General features: G+C 34.8%; 1 protein-coding gene across 3 annotated transcripts in view; it reads right to left on the bottom strand.

The window, feature by feature from the left end:
* The window catches only part of LOC142333452 (uncharacterized), a 238602-nt gene that overhangs the window by 180537 nt on the left and 37349 nt on the right, over positions 1-20716 (bottom strand). The window contains exons 6-10 of one of the 3 annotated variants that reach the window (XM_075380595.1): positions 19507-19527; positions 15606-15704; positions 13488-13511; positions 3359-3400; positions 1685-1720 (exon numbers count right to left, since the gene is read on the bottom strand). In XM_075380595.1, coding sequence (XP_075236710.1) covers positions 1685-1720; positions 3359-3400; positions 13488-13511; positions 15606-15704; positions 19507-19527 — 222 coding nt within the window. The remainder of the gene's footprint in view (positions 1-1684; positions 1721-3358; positions 3401-13487; positions 13512-15605; positions 15705-19506; positions 19528-20716) is intronic. The other 2 variants (XM_075380564.1, XM_075380583.1) reach the window with 2 other exon arrangements.

The raw sequence follows: 20716 nt of genomic DNA, 5'->3' as shown, positions 1-20716 counted from the left end.
CACTGTTCTTTTATTTGTTCTTTGATCCAGATGTTGACAAGCTGTTGATGAAGGGCGATTTTTTCTTATCTTCCTGCATGTCTCAAGATCTTTACAGAGGTATGATCTTCTCCTGCCACTTTGTGTTCATCTCACGTCGTGCTTGGTAGGCTTCTTTTATTGCGTGAGGGTTAATGTTTAGTGGTAGTGTTGTTATTGGGGGACTGGTTTTCTTCTTGCGATCGGTCAGATCTTCACAATTTAGGAGTTTGTTAAAATATTTTGCTAGGATTTCCTTTTTTTTATCGTTACGGGACAGATTATGGTTTTCATCCTTCATTAGATGTGTTGGGGGTTCGTATTTCTGCAGTTATTTTTTGAAGTTTTTGTGGTAGTCTCTTGACTGCGTTTTGCTGAATTCTTCTTTCACTGATTTAAGTATGTTTTTGTGGTGTTGTCTTCTTATTTTCCTTAGGGCTACTTTTCTTTGTTTTATTAGGTTTTGGAAGGATGTTTCTGATTTTTGGGATCGATGTAACAGCCATGCTTGATATTTCTTTTCTGCTGTTTCGTAGCATTCTCTGTTCCACCATTGATACTTTATATGGGATTTTATTCAGGACAATTCTTCTGCGATTTATTTAGGGTTGTTACCTTATCAATAATTAAAATTAAATACTTTAACTTCCTCTGCCAGTAAGCTTTTAAGTTTACGCTTTTTAAAATGAAAAACGCCTTTTTTCTCTGGATCTTTGTTTACTTTTGAAAGGTAATATGTTTTCGAATTATTTTCATTAATCTGTTCCGTAAACTTTAATCATCTTACACATTATTTTTTATTTGGAAGGTTCACATATTTAATTAGCTGTTTGTTATTTTAAGTATGTACTTTAATGAACAATATTAGCAGGTTAGAACAATATTAGGATGGTTAAATCCGTCCTCTGCCACAGAGGACAGATTTAACGTAACTGACGCCTAGCGTCAAGAATGGAACAAAAACCAGAATAACCAAATCCCATGTATTACTCAAAGGCCGCCGGGTTTTGACTTGCCACGTAAGACATGGTCAACGCTAAACAGAATACGAACTCAGCATGGTAGGTGCGCCTATTTCTTGTATAAATAGGGTAAAACACCGACGTCTCTTTGCGAGTGTGGTGAAAATCAAACTGTTATACACATCACAGAAGTTTGCCCTAGGACAATTTATGAAGGGATTCATGAAGATTTCCTGATGGCGACTCCGGAATCAGTAGCTTATATTAATTTGTTAAATTTTTTTTGCATTTTTTTGACTATAATTAGTGTTGTGATTTTGGGCCTTACGCTAAATAAAATAAATAATTTTTGTGAAGTTTAAAAATAATATATATCAAAATAGTAGAGTCACTTGCTACTGATTTATAACAGTCTTAAACTTGCAGTCTACTACGTATGAATCTGGCTTACATCGAACATTACAATGGATGTCATAGATCTATAGAAGTGTGCGCATGTGTTTTAATGATACACACATACACACAGACACACACTCAAACACATATATAATGTAGTTCTTTAGTATGTATTTCAACATTATTGTTATTATACTATTATCCTATTTAATAAGATTATATGTACATAACACACTCATACACACACACACACACACACACACTTATCCAATATGAAAACACTTCAATAAATTATAACTTGTACTTACGTTTGTGAGAAATTAGGTCTAGGTGTAGCTGAAATTCTGAAATATAATAGTATTTTAAAAGCATCCAAATAATTTATTTAATACAATTAAAGTTAGTAATCAGTTCAATAGTAAATATATAAATAATCATTAAATCTGATGTACAAACCATAATTTTATTATATACGTACAAAATTTATTAGTACAATATTTAAGACTCATGGTTATTTAAATGACTGATTTAATTTTTAAATATTTGTATAAAAGTTCACTTTTTTGTTGTTCCTGTTTAAATTTTGGAACTTTAATTTTTATTTAATACACGACTTTTAAAGATCTTCGGCTTTAGTCGGATCCCATCGGGTCTTTACACTTCACTCGGATCCTTTGAGATACACTCGGCTCCTGATGAATCAGCGGCCCCACCAACGTTATATAAGCAAGATCTTCACTGCATTAGTTCAGTGCTACGCTATTTAGACGCCAGTTCAGTTCCAGATCAGCCTCAGTTCAGCTCCAGTTCTATTTCACTCATTTTGCTTACAGAAATATTACAATTACAATGAAAAAGTTATAATTAATGTTATATTTCTATCATATTCAAACAATTAATGTTATTTATATATATATATATATATATATACACAAAAATAATATTTCAATCACAATAAAATATTTATAATAACAAGAAATCAAAATTTAAATTATTAGAAGTGTCAGCCACAAATTTTCAACAATGTTAAACGATTTATTTATTTCACATGTAATTTTGCAAAATCGATGGTACAGTGATGCATTATGAAAATAAATGATTTGATAAATGTAGGAGTGCTAGATAGAGTACCATTTCAGATTTCAAAACGTATTTCTAATGATGGTACTGAAAATTTTATGCTTTGTTTAAATAAATTACAAACGAATAAATTAAAAATAATTCGTTAAATGATGATTGGCATCCTTTTAATTCGTTTTTTTTTTAATATAAGAATATATGTTCTTACAACTTCTGTAGTGATTTGAAAAGGAAGAGACAAATTCATAGACTCCGTATAAAGTAACTATAATGAAATGCCGATGTACTATTTTGCCGCAGTATCAAAACATGAATATCTAGTGGCAACCTTCGAACACATCTCAATCAAACGAAGCAAAAACCAGATCTTTACCTGGTAAAATAATGTGAATGTACTTTGGAATTCTTTTTGGCGAGGGATACTCTAGCAAATTTCCCTTACAGAACAAAGAACAATCATCACTCAGTATTACGCCATTGTCTTATAAGATGAAGGGAAGCCTGGAAGGTCTTGTTCCAAGAGGATAATGTTCATATTACATTTCTGCTTTTACTTTGAAACACTGTATGAACTCAATTAGTATGTGCTACCCGCCCATCACTCGGCGTAGAGATAGTTCCATTTATCATCTTTTTGGTCGACTTAAGAAATTGTGAAAAGTGAAGAAATTCGATTCTAATAAGACACTATCGAAATGTATAAGGGCATGTCGAATTTGTCACTTCTGAGAAAAAAAAAAGTTTCACTTCCTGAGAATTGGAATGTATGAATCGCAGTAGTTGGAGATCGCACAGAAATTAATAAGCAAGTTATTTGACTGAATTCCGTAAATGAAATTCTTGTTCGTATTTCAACCTCTTCATTCATCACATTGTTAAAAAATATAATAAAACTTACTCACGTTTCAGTAATATCGATTCCTGATACTATCGAATTTTTCACACTGAAATAAAGTGTAAATTTATTTAAATATAATTTCAAAGCCATTTATAAATAATTTTAAATACATAATACAAAAATCGGTAGTTATTTTATGAAATATTAAATTATATTTTCTTTAAATGATGGCGTGATACAAGTTTTGTATCCGCTGCTTTTCTGTACAACATAAAATATAGATTTTAAAATAACGAAAATTGTTATTAAAATAGTTTTTTTTTCTCAGGTTTTACATTCATATTTTTTTCAAATTTCAGTTTTATAAGCAACTAAAATATGAAAAATTCGTACATTTCCTTTGTTCTTTAATATTCACGGTCACACAAGTATAGTTGCATTTTTTCATTTCAAAATTAATTAATCAATGAAAGTAAAATATCAGAACGAAAACCATTTCCCATTTGGTACTGTCAATATATATATATATATATATATATATATATGTGTGTGTGTATGTGTGTGTGTGTATGTGTGTGTGTGTATGTGTGTGTGTGTGTGTGTGTGTGTGTGTGTGTGGGTGTGTGTGTGTGTGTACCTGTAAAGCAACTTGTCCTGACTGACTGATCCATCAACGCCAAGCAAAAACTACTGAAGATAAATGTATGAAAATTTGTGTACATCTTCCTCTTACGATGTAAGTGCACACTAAAAGGTATTTTATGAAATTCCGAGATAAAGGGTTAAAATGTAATAACAATTAAATTTACTGTTTTTTTTAATTTTTTGATAACAAGTGAAGATATTGACTTAGTTTCTAGTGTGTGTAATTTTCTTGTAAATATCTAAAAACTAATTTCTAGGTTTTTCGAAATTCGACTATGCAAGCGGTGACGAATTGTAAAAAAATTTGAACAATCATTGCAAATATTCTCCATTTCCGATTACGATAAACGGATATTAACTACATTGGGGCTGGATTCTACGAATAAATATCTTCTTTTTTTTCTTTTTCTGTTTAGCCTCTGGAATCACCTTAAAGTATTACTTTAGAGGATGATATGTATGATTGTAAATGAAGTGTAGGATTATACAGTTTCAGGTCGACAGTTCCGGAGATGTATAGTCGAGTTGGAGACTTGTACACGTGCAGACGTTCCTGTAGCCGCTCCGCGTTTTTGAGTTATTTTTGGTGAATGTTTTCGGTTTGGACATACAGGCATCAAAGTGAATTGGATAACGGACTATCGTGTGAACTTTTATGAAATGTGGACACGGATTAACAGAATTATTAGGGTTTTTTCTCAATTGAAAAAATGTTAAGTTTAGTGAAGTTTTCTTTGGATTTCTTCGTGACCCTGAAAGGTATTAATAAGTGACGAAGAGTGTTGAAAACTGTGTTTAGAGATCAAACAAAACTTTCTGCAATACCTAAGTGAGTAAAAACCATTGTCTGACTAAGTTATTTCGAACTTATAGGTTATAATAATATAATAGAATATTGTAAAATTTTTCAAAGTCAATAGACAGCCCTAGGCCTGTCAATACGTCATCGTTTATTGAAGTAAACAAGGACTTATTTAAATTTTCGAAGAAAATTTTATAAGACGGAAATATTTCAAAGTCTTGCAGACACTCTACTAGAGGAAATCTTTCCTGACGTAACTCCTACAGTTTTCATCCTATCCCAAAAATTGTTCCATATCTTTCCAAATCACAACTTTCTCCATCCTTTGACCACCCCAAAATTTTTGACCACTTTTTCGATCTTATACATTTCCTGGAGCATTGGTGCTCCAGGAATGAACTATACTTGAGGATAATAGAATAACAACTAGGGGCACAAGATATACGATACTTTACGATTCTGGTAAAGGGGATAGAAATACGGCCTCACATGTTGTCAGAGCCCTCAGGAGAGAGGTAGGGAAAACCGATTCGGCAGTATTTGTAGTCCCCACAGGCCCGGTAGGAATAAAAAAGATCGTCATTTATGTCATGAGTAAGGGTAAGACGCTTCCCAAAATGGTGCTGCCTAGTCAGGGAGAACAAGTGCGGGCAAGATCGAGGTCGGCCTCGGTGAGAAGAGATACGCCTCCAATCGCCGAAAGTAAGACAGTACTAGTAAAAGCCCAGGGGAAATCATATGCAGATTTGGTCAAGACGATGAAAGAGAAAGTAAGAGCAGAAGAGGCAGGTGAGGTCCTGTCCACAGAAATCAGGAGGTCGAGGTGAGAATTAAAGGCTCTCAAAAAGCGGGGGAGTTCACCTCGCTGCTCCGAAGTCGTGTAGCTGATCTCCAAGTAGACGTCAAGACTAGGGGTGATCCTTGAACCGTCGTTCATGACAAAGACTTAGAATATGACACATCAGAGAGAGAAATTAAGGAAGCAGTTGAGAAAGTCATAGGAACGGGAGAAAGCTTCCAAGTAACTTCTCTTAGAGAATCATCGGGTAATACTAAGAACGCGACTGTGATAACAACATACAGGGGCGCAGTAAATCTGGTGGCTGAAAGACTAAGAGTAGGGTGGGTGAACTGCCGTACATATATAAGAACTGAGAACGAGAGGTGCTATAGGTGCTGGGCAACCGGTCACGGCAGAAGAGACTGCAGTGGCCCAGACAGCTCCCATTTGTGTTTTAACTGCGGGGGTTAGGGTCACTCGATCAGGGACTGCTGTGAGGCCACCAAATGTCTAGACTGCGATAGCCGGTCCCATAGGACTGGAAGCACAGGGTGTAGAAAACCGCATGATTAAAGTGCTTTTACTGAATAACAACAGGAGTTTACTGTCCGGTGACCTTGCAGAGGAAATTGCCACGAGAGGTGAGTATGACTTTATTGTAGCCACGGAGCCCAATTTACATTCGGCAGCCAGGCCGCAGTGGGTTCCGGACAGAAATAGTGTGGTAGCCATCAGACGAGTAGCCAACGACAGGGATTTAGGACTTTATCTCAGAGAGGATGATATTGTTGCCGTCGAACTATGCGATTTGATTTTGGTGGGGACTTACATCAGCCCAAACTGTGCTTTGGATCAATTCCAAGATAGAATTTTTAGTCTACAGCGCATAGTCATGCATTCTAGGAAACGCGTATTAATACTCGGTGATTTCAACTGCAGAGCAACGGCGGCTGGCGCCGTCTCATCCAATGTAAGAGGTAGAATACTGGAGGAATTCCTGGCTACTACAGGGGCGACGTCCATAAATGACGGAACACCTACGTACAATGCCAGAGGGAGCACATCAATAATAGACCTGGCAATCATCGATAACAGAATACATCCGGACACAGTAGTCTTTAAAGTATTGACGGAAGAGACGGCGAGTGATCACAAGGCGGTAGCCGTAGATATCAGTGATCAAGTTACAGGAAGCGCTCAACAAAATGTCACACCAAGATGGTCGAACAACCAAATTCAAAAGATCGTAAGGAATGCGGCTCATAGAATCGCAGAGTGCACGCAAATAGATCTTGTCAGTTTTCAAAACATTATCACCGATGAAATGTCCAGAATCCCATGTAATACAACAAGGCATACTACTGTGTGTTGGTGGAATGGTGATATAGCTAGCAAAAGAGATTATATGCACAGATGTAAGAGGAAAGCTCAGAGGCTTCGCACCCACTTCGGTATAAATGAAGAAAGTAGTAGAGCCATGGAAGAATATAGAACCGCCAGAAAACGCCTAAATTACCTTATTAAACTAGCTAAACGCAAGAAGTGGCAAGAACTGTGTAAAGACCTGGATAACGACCCTTGGGGTAAAGCATTCCAAATCATAGCAAAACGTCTTGGTCGGCAAGCTTCAATACTAAACAGTGATGAAGCTATACAACAGCTAAGAACCTTATTCCCCAGGGAGGATACTGGAAACAGAGCGATACATGAATGCGAAAGGGGAAGATTCAATCAACCAGAGGTGTTAAATGCGATCAAGAAACTCAGCAATAACAAAAGCCCAGGACCAGACGGTATACCAGCAGCAATTCTTAAGGGGCTGGCAGAAGCTGTTCCCTGGGAGATGGTGGACGTGGCTAGCTTTTGACTTCAAAGCCGCATGTTTCCAAGCTGCTGGAAGGCGGCAAGAACCGCCTTCCTGCCCACGCAAGCCGCGAATATAGATCAAGCTGGATACCGGCCCATACGTCTTATCAATAATATGGGGAAGACGGTTAAACGACTTATAGCCTCCAGACTACAGAATGAGTTAGAGGAGAAGAACTGCCTATACCAAGAACAGTACGGCTTTAGGAAAGAGCGCTCCACGATACAGGCGATTAAGAGAGTTACGGAATGGGCAACAGCAGCCAGAAGCGGTACTCGGAGATCTAGAAGTCTTCCATTACTTGTGTTACTGGATGTAAAAAACGCATTTGGATCTGTACCGTGGCCGGCAATTATTGATGCTCTAATAAACATGAACATCAGTGATTACATTGTAAATCAGATTAATCTGTACTTACACGAGAGACATACTGAGGTCAAGACTGTTAAGGGCACGGTAAATTTTCATATGTTTGGCGGCGTTCCACAGGGGTCCGTTCTAGGACCCATATTCTGGAATGTTTTCTATGATGGAATGTTCAGGCTTCCTTATCCGGAAGGAGTGAGGATTGTCGGCTATACAGATGACGTTACGGTACTGGTGGAAGATAGGGAAGTGGACCGTCTTTAAATTAAGGCAAATCAGGCCTTCCAACTATTAGACGAATGGTTAGATAACAACCAACTCCAAGTAGCCCCAGCTAAGTCAAAATGCATTTTGCTCTCTGGTAGGAGAAGGGTCAGAGGAATAAATATAGAAATAAAGGGGGAAATTATTCGTGAAGTCAGTAACGTAAAATACTTGGGCGTATTCATAGATAAGAGTCTAAAGTACAGTTATCACATAGATATGATTTCTCAAAAGGTTGCCCCTACAATTAAAGCTCTAATAGGTCTATTTAATAACCACTGTGCACCGAAACTGGTGGTCAGAAGGTTGATCACAACGGCAATGATATCATCCATCTTATACGCGGCACTAGTCTGGGGCACTGCAATGAATGTACAACGCAATAAACGCAAACTTAGAATCGTGTACAGAGTAGCACTAATACGAGTTGTCTCAGGATATAGAACAATTTCTTACGAAGCTTTATGTGTCTTAGCTGAAACTCCTCCCATTGAATTACAGATAAAAGGCCAAAGCATGAGGGCGGCAGGTGTGCCAAGAGCCGAGGTAGAAGACACAGTCGTTAGCAACTGGCAAACCGCATGGTCATCCGCTCAAGCAGGAGAGTGGACAAGGAGACTTATTCCCAATCTGAAAGAATGGTTGGGTAGGAAGAAAGGCGGACTAAATTTCCACACCACTCAGTTGATGACAGGACATGGGTCGTTTGGGAAATACCTTAATAGAATCGGGAAAAGGCAGACGTCAAGGTGTCCGTACTGTCAGGAAGAAGACGACGCGGAACACACCGTATTCAACTGCTATAGATGGGAGGGTCTCAGACATGAAATAAGGCATTATAACCTGACACCTGACAACCTGGTTAGCCGGCTAATGCAATCCAATAACAACTAGGATTGGTTTTCCAATTTTGCGAGCACCGTCCTCAAATCTAAAGAGCAAGAGGAGAGGCATCACAGACGATAGGCGCGAGGATACGGCAGGGAGAACAGTCCCACCTCGGAGGGCCCGTATGCTTAAATATGCGGGTTCCGGTGATGGGGTGGGAACTCCTGGGGTTGCTTGAAAGGGATAAAGAAAAGTCCGAGTTCCGGCCGGCGGTGTCGGTTCCTGGGGGCGCTTCGGTGCTTGCTGGGGCTGGCGCCACCGGTTTGAGGCAGGCATAAAAGTGTAAAGACCGAGAGCCGGTTCTCTGCGTGTGGCGGGAACGGCATAGCGGGACCTTCCCTTACGGGCGGAGGATTAGAGGCGGGCAGCAATAAGAAAAGATCCGGAACCGGAGGGGCTGATCCGCCGTGCCGGACGTACAGCCGGTGGGTGGGGAGGCCCCCTTAGAGTCACAAGGACACATCTCTGGGCCGTGTATACTTGAGTGGACGTCCGGCCCAGGGATATAGGGGGAAAAAAAAAAAAAAAAGGTTCCGGAGATGTATGGTTAATTGAAACCCAACCACCAACGAAAAACACCGGTGTCCACGATGTTGTACTCAAATCTGTATAAAAGTAACTGCCTTTTTAGATAAATATTTAAAAATCATTTTCGGGTTTTTTTGAATTTCGATTTTTTAAGTAGTGCGACGATGTACGCGCGGGGCCTCAAGATTATTGTATGTGTGACGCGACTGGCTGCACCTGCCTCCGTTACTAGATTAAAAACAAATTAAAAGTAATTAAAAAAAAGAGAAACGAAGTACGGTCACCTCCAAGTAGTTTCTGTCTGGTAACGGTAAGACCCGAGAAAAATACACTTTTACACGTACGAACTACGGGTAACTAATTATAATAATATTTTTTAGGTGGAGGAATGTTTTGAAGCACTTTCTTAGATTACTCAATGTTTCCGCTATAGAACTTTTGCTGAAAAATTTACTATACATTGTATTCTTCTAGCGAAGCGGACCATAACCGGCTAAATATCCCCTGACTGCGAGGGGAAGTGCAAGTAAATATACCACACGGGCGAAGCCGCGATGGAAACGCTAGTATATATATAAAGTGTAAATGAGAAAGAAGTTAAGGAAATAAAGGCTGAAATCTGAAAATTTAAAGAAAACATTTTTTAAACTTCGAAAAGCTGTTGTTTATTTATTAGGAAAAAAAATCAACGAGTTTTCAATACATACAGAATCTTACGAAGCTGAAGATAAAATATTTAAGTGGAAAATGAATTATTAGGGACCGCGGTTTACTAATTAGAACAACGATTAATCGAACTACAGCAGTAAAGTAGGACTGAACGATTTGAGAATTTACGAAGTCCCTTAAGTAATCAAGGAAATGACAAAAACACTACAAACTGAAATATATGAACCTAAAGTTAATGCACCGCAAGGGCTGTGTGTTAAGAGAAATCAAGATCTCTCCCATCATTGACAATTCCTATTTTGTTCATTACTGATGGAAAATGGTGAAGATATAGAATGGCGGACAGTGAAGATTCAGACAAAAATTAAAAAAAAAAATATATTTACGAACTTCGCATATCAAAGGAAATTTACCTTACGGCATACATGTACATTAATGAGATCCTCTCGCAATACTGCCGAAACTTTCTTAACCAATTCAGACTGTTTATTAAAAGGAACAATTGTGAAGATTCTAAATTGGAAAAAATTTACAATAGGAAAGAGAACGATCCAAGAATTTGGTGGATATCAAAATTAAGGGATTTAGATTCACTTGGAAATGTACCGAAAAATCTGACTACAAGAGGTTCGTCTGCTGACAATTAATGTGATTTTGAACTTTAATGATGTTTACTGTGTTATTCTATAAAATTTTATGATTGGATATAATTATCTGGGTAATATTGTGGATGATTACGTTCGCATAAGAGACAGTTATTTTGGTTACGAATCAAATTTTAGTAAGCACGATGTTAAAGTAACTGATAATTTTCGCATTAATATTCTTATTATATTTTCTTATATTTTTATTAGTAACTAACGTAACTCTTGAAATGAGTTTTTATTTTAGTTTAGAAGGCTTACAAAGTCATAAACAATTGCTGTAAACTTAATAAATGTGATGGGTCCTGCATCGTTGTCAAAAATAATCTAAATTTCATATCGTTTCATGTGAATTGTTATTGGAATGTAGCGAATTAAGCATTAAAATAAAATCTGATATCTGTGATTGGTTACAACCGATTGTGATTTACATATCACCTTTCGAAAGTGGTTTCTCGATGGTTAAGATAATTACATCAGTGACTTAACGAGTTACACGAGCTTAATACTGGTTGGCGATATTAATATTTATATGAAGTTAACAATCCTTTAATTTAAGAATATATAAAAGTTATGAGCAAAATTGTGCTAAAATCATACATTATGATTATACGAATTTTAATGAAAAATTTTATACTGGTGTATAGAAAAATATTAGTAAATATTTAGGATAATAATTTAATTACGAAACATATTTAAAACTGCTACAACTGATCGCTTTTCCAATCGCTTTCCCCATGGGTTATGGCAGCAATCAAAATACAGAATATAATGTTAATAACGTGAAAAAAATATATATATATTAATATAAGACTATTACAACAATTTTTGATTCAAGAAAATTGTGATAATTTGCGTAGTCGTAAAGATGAATCGGTGGATGATTTATTGAATATTTTTGTATTCATATATCAAATTACATTGAACTTTGGAGACGGCCACTTAGGCTATCCCATAAAAATGACCCTTAGAATCCTGAATTGCATAAATTTTCATTAACTAAAATATTGCCGGGACCAGAATATTTAGTAAACTAAAAAGGGACTTTTCAGTAATATTTAAAAAAAAAATGAATATAAATATTAAAAGAATATTAATCGATAAAAGAAAAGGAAACTTTGAAACTAATAAATGTAATAAGGGCTTCACTATGTACTACATCATAATAAGAACTTCATCACAGTTGTTGCCACGGTGATCGACGAAGATCTTTACGTGACTGTGAGAGAAATCGTAAATGTAACAGGAATGAAAAAAAAAACAACAGTATACTGCATTTTAAAGGAAGATTTGAAAAAAAGGACGCAGGGTGATGAGCTCCATACCGACTGAAGGAGCATCAAAAAGCGACGAAGTTACTATCTCTTGATGAAAGAGAAGGCGAGCAATTCTTCAATTGAATAACGACTACTGATGACACATGGAAGTGACTTTGAACTTGAACTGAAAGTCACAACGCAGTGTTTGAAAAAGTAAATATGCTTCGAGACAAAAGTCATCGAGCGCAGTTAAATTTGAAGCAAATGACGATTTTTTATTACAATAAGCAGGAAATTATTGCTACCGAGAGAGTCAGATGGTATTAATATGACAGCTACTTACTAGAGAAACCTTATTCAGAAGATTTTACTACCGAAAGTTTGAAAACTACATCCAAAAAACATCGCGTGGTGTGTCACCATTTCGTGACCATGCATCGCCAGACTTTGCAGATTCTGCCTTTCATATTTTAGTTGATTTCGTTTGGAGAATCCGTCACTATTCACCGTAAAGTCCTGATTTGCGTCCTCAAGATTTTGATCTGTTTACTAAGCTGAAAGAACGCTCCTAGATGAACGCTTTACAGTTTGAAAAGTTATCGGCTTCCGCGATCCAGGAAATTCGACAACTCAACAAAGGTTCGTCTTCTGAGAGAAACCCAAAAGATGCTAACCCGTTGGCTAGCATGCATTTACACGTGGGGGGATTATATCGAAGAGCTTAAAATTTGATTTCCATTTAAAATGCTCCTCAAAGTGGTCTATGTTAAAGTTGCTTTTACAACCTTCTTTTATAGTAGATTTTGTAAATTTTGCAATGATATGTATCAACTTACTCAAAACATAATCTACTACAATCTGTAAGAAAAAATGTTGTTTGAAGAATATATTTTCTCTCAGACAAAAAGATTTGAACTCGTATAAACGGTTTGTTTTTTTTAATATTTAGGAATTAAAATTTTTAAAGTCCTTAAAAATAGAAGTTTTCGTAATATATTAGTACAGACAGTAGTGCATGTTCTCTATTTACTCTACTGAAATGCAGGCCACATTCAAGAAAACAATAAGAAGTAAATAACTGGCAGAGTATTCAAATGTATAAAAGTCGATCGTATCAGATTGTACAACAATATTTTATATTCAAAATAAATTTTGTTAAAATACTTGAATATTTGTAAGTTTAGATTCGAAATCAAAATATTCTGATTAAAAAATATATATAATATTCATTAGTGTAATTACGTAAACAAAGGCCGTAATGTTATAAAAGCTTTCTGAATTTGCAACTGGATATGTGAATCTAATTCTATTGTACGCTTGTGCTAATTTTAGGGTTAAATACTCATATATTGGTATAAAATAAGAAAATTATATGAAAATAAGAGATTTTTAAGTGAAATTTTTAATTAGAAGGTATTTTGCAAACCATAATTCCAATAAATAGAATTAGTGAATTTAATGCAACCTTTTGATTACTTACGTATATATTATTCCTTTTTTGATTCTGAAAAAAAAAAATATTATTTTAATTTAGTATAGTATTATTGGAATTTGCAATATTTTTTTTTATTAACTAATATTTTCTTTCTGTTTTTGTTTAGTACATTGATGACTCGGTACTAAATATAGGTTGGCAAAAATAATACAAATGATTTTTTGAAGAGAGGATTATTTCAATAACACTCTGATAAATTTTTTACACTAGCGTGCTGCACGGAGACAAAAGGTACTATCGAGTAGAGTGTGGCAGCACATGATAGCTAAAATTCCCCTCTATAAACCTGCAATAATGCGTTGAAATCTTCTTTAAATGCAGTTAAAATGTCGTCAACAATATGTTGGCCAATATGTCAACACGGTTAAAACAGCGCGCAGTGATAGAATTTTTAGAGCAGGAAAAAAGTGAACCCTACGAATATTTTTCATCGTTTAAAAGCGGTATACGGTTGTGAAACTATTGACTGGAGTACTGTGAATAGCTGGGTGTTGAAATTTAGTGAATGTGAAGATGTTAATGCGACAATTGAGGACGCACCTCGCAGCGGACGACCGGCTTCTATGACTGAACGTCGAAAGGTACTGGATGATTAGCTTCAAAGTGACCCTCGAATCACTCAACGAGCATATCTAAAGAAAGAGTTGGCCATATTATTGAACAATTAGGTTACCGTAAATTCTGTGCACGATGGGTACCTCACAAACTCTCTTATGGCTCTCCAAAACTGAAATTTGAGTCTATTTCGTATCCGCTGTACTCGCCAGATTTGGCTTCGTGCGACTTCCACTTCTTCCACCATCTCAACAGAGAGTTTAAAGGTAATCATTGCATCACCGACGATGAAGTGAAGGAATCTGTGGCCACTTCGATCCTAGAAAGACCGCCAGAATTTTTCAGTGAAGGAATTCAAAAACTGTCACACAGTGTAAACGGCGTCCGTGGTGTCCGTGGTTTCCGTGAAAAGTAATAGGATATTACTGAAATCCATGACGAATCCCGTGCGAGATTTCCTAATCCCCTACTATCGACCAGTTAACATCTACAAAAGCTTAAATAAAATTTGAAAATATTGGCATAAAACTAACTACAAGATTATTTATCTTGTTTGCAGCAAGATGGGGATCCACCTAATTATGTTCTTAGTAAAATTTTATCTCGATAAAACATTTCCTGAACGGACAGGGCGCTAAGGAACAACGTATTGATGTTATTTAACATCAACCTTGCAAATATTCAACCTGCGAAATTTTTAACCACATGTTTTCTTCAAATGTAATTGACCGGAACAACCTCAAACAGTCGATTTTATAAAATTGGACAAAACTTTATATTAGAAAATGTATAACTCAGCGATTAAATCTTGCCACGAATTAATAAAATCAGAATTACAACACAATGAATAAAACAATAATATTAATTATCACGGAGTTCGTTAGAACTTCGTCGGTAGGAGGCAAAACGGCAACGAACTACGTTTACAGTTCTAACCTGACCTAACCTTGTAGTGAAATGAAAACGGGGAAAAAAATAAGCGGGGAAACATTATATTTTAGTTCAGTTAAATTACTAATAAAAAATACTTTCAAAAAATGGCTCGAATTTTGTTAAACAACGGTGTTTTTCCATTTGATGAACCGCGGCACTCGAATATGACATTTTATGCCTTTTTTTAATCTACCTTTACGAATCGCACCGTAAATAGCAGAACTTGATAGTACAAGGAACGGTACAAAAGCTTAATAATGTACTGGAAATAATAAAAAAAAAGCAAATATACTACATGTATTTTTTTTTTAATTCTAAATTAATAACAGATATGGTAATAAAATGTAGTGTCATTTTTGATATCAGTATCGTTTTGTTAAAAACAGTTTTATTTGTATTACAGAAATTTTTGTTTTTTGAACGTAAGAAATGATATCTGCGAGACCCTTACCGTACGGTTTACAATTTCATTGTAATTTTTTTGGGATATAAAGCATCTGTATTTGTTTTGTTTAAATTTTATGTATTAATTTTTTTCTTATTAGTGGTGGGGAGACTCACTTTTAGCCCACCCGTTTATTTATGATATTGGTTGCAAAAATAATATTTTCTTACATAATTTTATCCGGAATTGCGTCAAGAAGGGGAAGAAGAGTCGATAACAATTCATTTTCGTTATCACCGCTATACTTCTGATAAACCTTTAATCGAATTCTAAAATAAAAATGAAAACAAAGAAAATTATTAAAAAAAAATGTTTATGTTCAATTTGTTTTTCATTAGATAGTAAAATTACAAAAAAAGTTGTGTTATTACCTTTTTTTTCTAATCGATACAAATAATGCAATAAGCAAATTTGCTGATATTTTATAAAATTCTAGCGATATTTTTTCTTAGATTTCGTATATAATAAATCAAAAACATAAGAAATATTTAAAAAAAAAAAAAAAAAATGTTAAGACAAATTAAATATTTGATTATGCATTTGTACTCTTATTATTAATATTAATTAAAATTTGATTAAAGTTTAATTAAAATTGAAAGAATGATTTTTAACTGACGATAGAAATTTTGAGATTATCCCAAAATTTGTGTCATCACTGGTTGCAAATAGATCGTCCAATTGTAGCAGTATTAGGAAAGTTAAGCTTTATAAATACACATTCTATTCTAATTTTTAAATTGATATGCACTTCCTCTTTCATCTTCTTTCCAGCAACCAAGCAGTTCAATTTTCTACTTCCAGAATTTAAGGCAAAATAAGAGTATAAATATTTCTTTTAATTTCTATTTTCTATTTTTATATATTTTTTTAATATTATAAATTTATAACAAGTAATTGTGTAAACTCAATAGAGATTAAAACGTGATTAACGAAATTATAAAAACAAAAGCAATTAACTCATTTGACTGATAATTAAAAATTAAAGAAGGGTGTTTATAGAGTCCTTCCATGATTAGAAAAATTTATTACAAAAAAAAAGCTATTAGAGTTACAGCTGTGCCGTTAGCGGAAAAAAGCAAAAAAATTATCAAGGTTTTTTTATCATGTCAATAAATAAAGTACAACATATTCGCCTTTTGTCGCTCGTAGAATGCCCAACCGATAAACAATTTCTCGCTATGTCTTGGTCAACATTTCTTCGGTAACCCTAGCAACAGCTTCAGTACTCTCCTTCTTAATGTGTCCAGATCAGGTGTAAGTATTGCATAGACTCTGTCCTTAACATAACCCCAGAGGGGTTATATGTTGCGGCTATGCAGGAAAATGTTATTTGTTATTGATTGCTCGATGAAAAAGAAGGGACTAATGATTCTGTTGTGCATCAAACCGCACCACACATTCACTGTAGGAGAATCTCTAATTTTTTCCGTGGTAAAGTATGGAATTTTCTGAACCTTTATTCTTACATAATGCCTGGTTACTTTCCCTGAGGTGCGGAAAGTAGCCTCGTCTGAAAAACATAACAGATAGCCGCCCTGTACGGGAAGATCAACTACAGTTCCATTTTCCTTAAACTTTGCATACAACGCAACGATACTCTTACTATCACGTGATAGTCGTCCCTATTCCCTTTTAAAATTTTGCTGCACAGTTATCAGTGATTTCGACTCGTGATATACATTGCGTTTTCTCCTGGATTGATGCCATCTTATAAAAACTTGACACAGTACTCTCCTCTACCTTTCCACTATCTGAAACAAACCAATATGAAAAAAAAACGATATTTTTTGTTTACTTTTGCCGCAACCCGCACTGCTATAACTGTAGCACATTTCTGTGATCATGGAAAGACTTAAGGACATTATATATATACATATGGAGTTAGATTAAATATTTACTAGATATAAGCGTTAATAAATGGAATGTGTTCCTAGTAATCGTTTGTTTCTAAGAATTATTATTGTACTAGAACCTTGGTCTTTATCTAATATTTCTTGGTAGAACTCACTAAGATAACATTAATGTTTAATTAATATGCAGTATCTGGTTACGCTAAATGTTTTAAACTAAAGGAATATTAAATAGTAATAAGTAATAATTATAATTAAAAGCATATTAAATGTAAAAAAAATAAAATCGTTATTCGTTAAGAAAATCATATCATTTCACCTTTATGCTAAAAGGGCTTTTTATACCACATTTTTTGTTTTACTGTCTTATTGAGTTTGATTTTAGCTACATTTTTAAGGGGGTAACAAGTTCTAATCTCCAAGACAAATATTAACAGAGATATTAATCAGGATATGCCCTTTTATAAGTTATGCATGTTTTTTTTTATTTTTGTGAAAAAATTGGCCAATCATGATATTAGTCGTTATTTTGTACCGATATTTTTTTTTGTCGATATTTGTCGAAATTTTTCTCATTTATTAGGTTTGCCCCAGGGACTGATGGATCTTCGGCCTGTCAAGGAATTGTCCAGTCAAATAAACATCTAAAGTGACTGCACTGCTCTTGGGAGCAGTAATTAAGATATCAATCTATCACCGATAATTGTGTTAGAATAGCACGATGGTACATATTGGTCAAATATTTCATTCGGTCTTACCAGACTATCCACCCTCCAGCATATTTTATATTTTAACATAGTAGAGATTTTAAGTTTATCAAAACAAAATTAATACTAACTAGTATTATAATGAGTTAAGTCTCCAGAAACAGAATCCAGATTGTCACTAGGGACCCAGAGAACATGTAGCGAGAGAAATGCAAGTTAACTGATAATCAATCCATAAGCACGGATTCAGCTATCTGAACATTAGTATTCAGTGAGTAGTTTTGGTGAAACTGGATTAAAACAAGAACTGTAGTCTCATTACATAATATCGATAGCTTTTCAGAATAATGAAATGTTAGTAGGTGCACTAAATACATATAAAACTGCTCTACATTTTGATTTGACATGTATTCCTTGCACTTAATGTTTTGTTGTCCTCTACCACACAATGTCTGATTCACTTATGCCTGTGTCTGCATAAATTACTGAGATTACAGCTTTAAACCTGTTTTGTTTCTTTTTTATGGAATTAATGAGACGAGTAAAAAAAAAAAATCCTTTTCGGCACGTCAAAAGGTGGAGGTAGATTTCATCGGCGCTAAGTAAGGAATAAAAAAGATTTCCACCTTAAAGTTAAGAAAAATTTCAACGTTACTCAATACGACAATGGTTGCATGTGAAAAAGTTTCACACGTTTACCATACGACAAGCCCCATTTTCTTATAATTCCAGTAATATTTTGGTCATCCCTTGTCTTAAGGGTTGGTCATATCAAACATTGTTTCAGACTAAAGGTTTAGGTAATGTTTAGAGGACTAAAAACCACTTTAAACCGATTCCATACTATACATATTAAGGGAGGTATGTTTTATTTTGTCTTTGAAACCCCATTTTTTTTCTACCTCCTGGGCCAGTGGTTGGTAACATCTTAAAACTTTACTTATGTAAAAAAATAGGAATCCGTATATTTGAATAGAATCCTTATATCCAAAGAATAGTATCCTTATAGAAGGTTCTTTAAACGAATCCATATTATACTTAATAAGAAACTTATGGCGATATTTTGTTTTTTCGAAAAAGCTTCCCCATTTCCATGGTCCGAAGTTGCTCATTAACGAACTTGATCGAATTTTCGTCGATATATTTTATGTATCAATTTGAAAGTGATTGCGGCAAAATTACGGCAGTAATCGTGTCCATAAGAAAGTGAAATTTAAATACATATATATATGTATATATATATATATATACATATATATATATATATATAAGCCTTTGAACTGATGGTGGTTTTGGGGTCTGGGGGATGTGAAAAGCGAAGATAAGTTGAAATTTTTCGGAAGTCGAATCATGGTATCCATTATAATAGGTAGCTTTTTTATGAATCTACCTAAATACTAATCTTTTGTAAATTACAAAATGGACAAATTTAATAAATAAATGGTATAATATTTGTAAACCTAAGGAGTTCTTAAGGTCTATATTTTAGAAAAATAAATGGTGTCGATACTTACAAATCATTCTCATAATATTTACTGCAAAACAAATAAAATATATAAAAACAAATACCTGACATAAATAAATACATAAGATAATTTGAACCAAGCCTCAATAATAATGAATAACATAAAAAATCTTACCTTCATAAAGACTTTAGAATAAAAAAAAAATCTTATTGTATTTGATAAGTAATCTCCACAAGAGTTATAACAAGAAAAATTATTTTTTTTATGTGTACAAGTATTAACCAACGGAATGTTTTCGGGCTCCATACTCGGCGATAGGATATAGAAATTCTTCTAAAGGAAGAAAATCCTTTAATACTGTGTATGTAAGGAATTCGTTTCCGTCCCCAGGATGAAGTGTCTTTTCGCTGATACCACTTTGAGAAATGTGATCATCCAGATAAAGGTGAGCACGAGGTGTGGCTGTTCATGAAGTAGTATTGGCCATACGGATTCCGTTGGATACACACATCTCTGTAGTGTCAATAAAAATATTGGTGCCATTTAAAATAAATATTTTCAACAAGAATCTTCCCCAAATTACGATGTCAGAACGGATGATCTGACCGATCTGCTTCCACAGGTACATTTGCCCTGCCCATCACTACTTATGCGGCCCATCATCTTGTTCTTCCTGAGGCACTGTCGTTGATCGATTGAGGCAGAACAAAGATCTCTGCTTACTGAACGGTGGGTCGTAGACGTTGTCATCTTCATCAGGTACATTTTCGTTCATCGATCTCTAGTGTTGAGGATCCCTACTTCTACGACTTACCTGTCTCGACCACAGACCGATTAATCGTCTTTTCTTATCTCTAAATCTACATTTACCTCCAGTTCCACAACATTATTACCCTTATTTACTGCCTTTTTTCGAGATTTATTGGTTTAATTTTTGCCGATATTATAAAAAATACATGAATCCTGTTATCTTACAAGAAAAATTCTACAATAATGTACATCTGTACATAGGTTGAATACAGATGCTATTGTGTTTATACCGATAACTCTAAACACGGTAACTCTGTTGATAGTGCTTTTGTGTTTTGCAATAGTATATATGTTCGGCCTTTCCATTGTTTTCTCCAGTGTTTTCGTTGCAGAGTTGTTGGCTATTAATAAAGCCCAAAATGTACTTGGCCCGATATTCCGACACATACTTTTGGGCCAAAACAGGCTTGTTTCATTGATAGTGTTATTTCTGAAGATATTTCGGTTT

This window comes from Lycorma delicatula, chromosome 12 (genome assembly GCF_047948215.1).
Source record: "Lycorma delicatula isolate Av1 chromosome 12, ASM4794821v1, whole genome shotgun sequence".
Lineage (NCBI taxonomy): Eukaryota > Metazoa > Arthropoda > Insecta > Hemiptera > Fulgoridae > Lycorma > Lycorma delicatula.
This window is presented reverse-complemented; position numbering and strand designations above follow the sequence as displayed.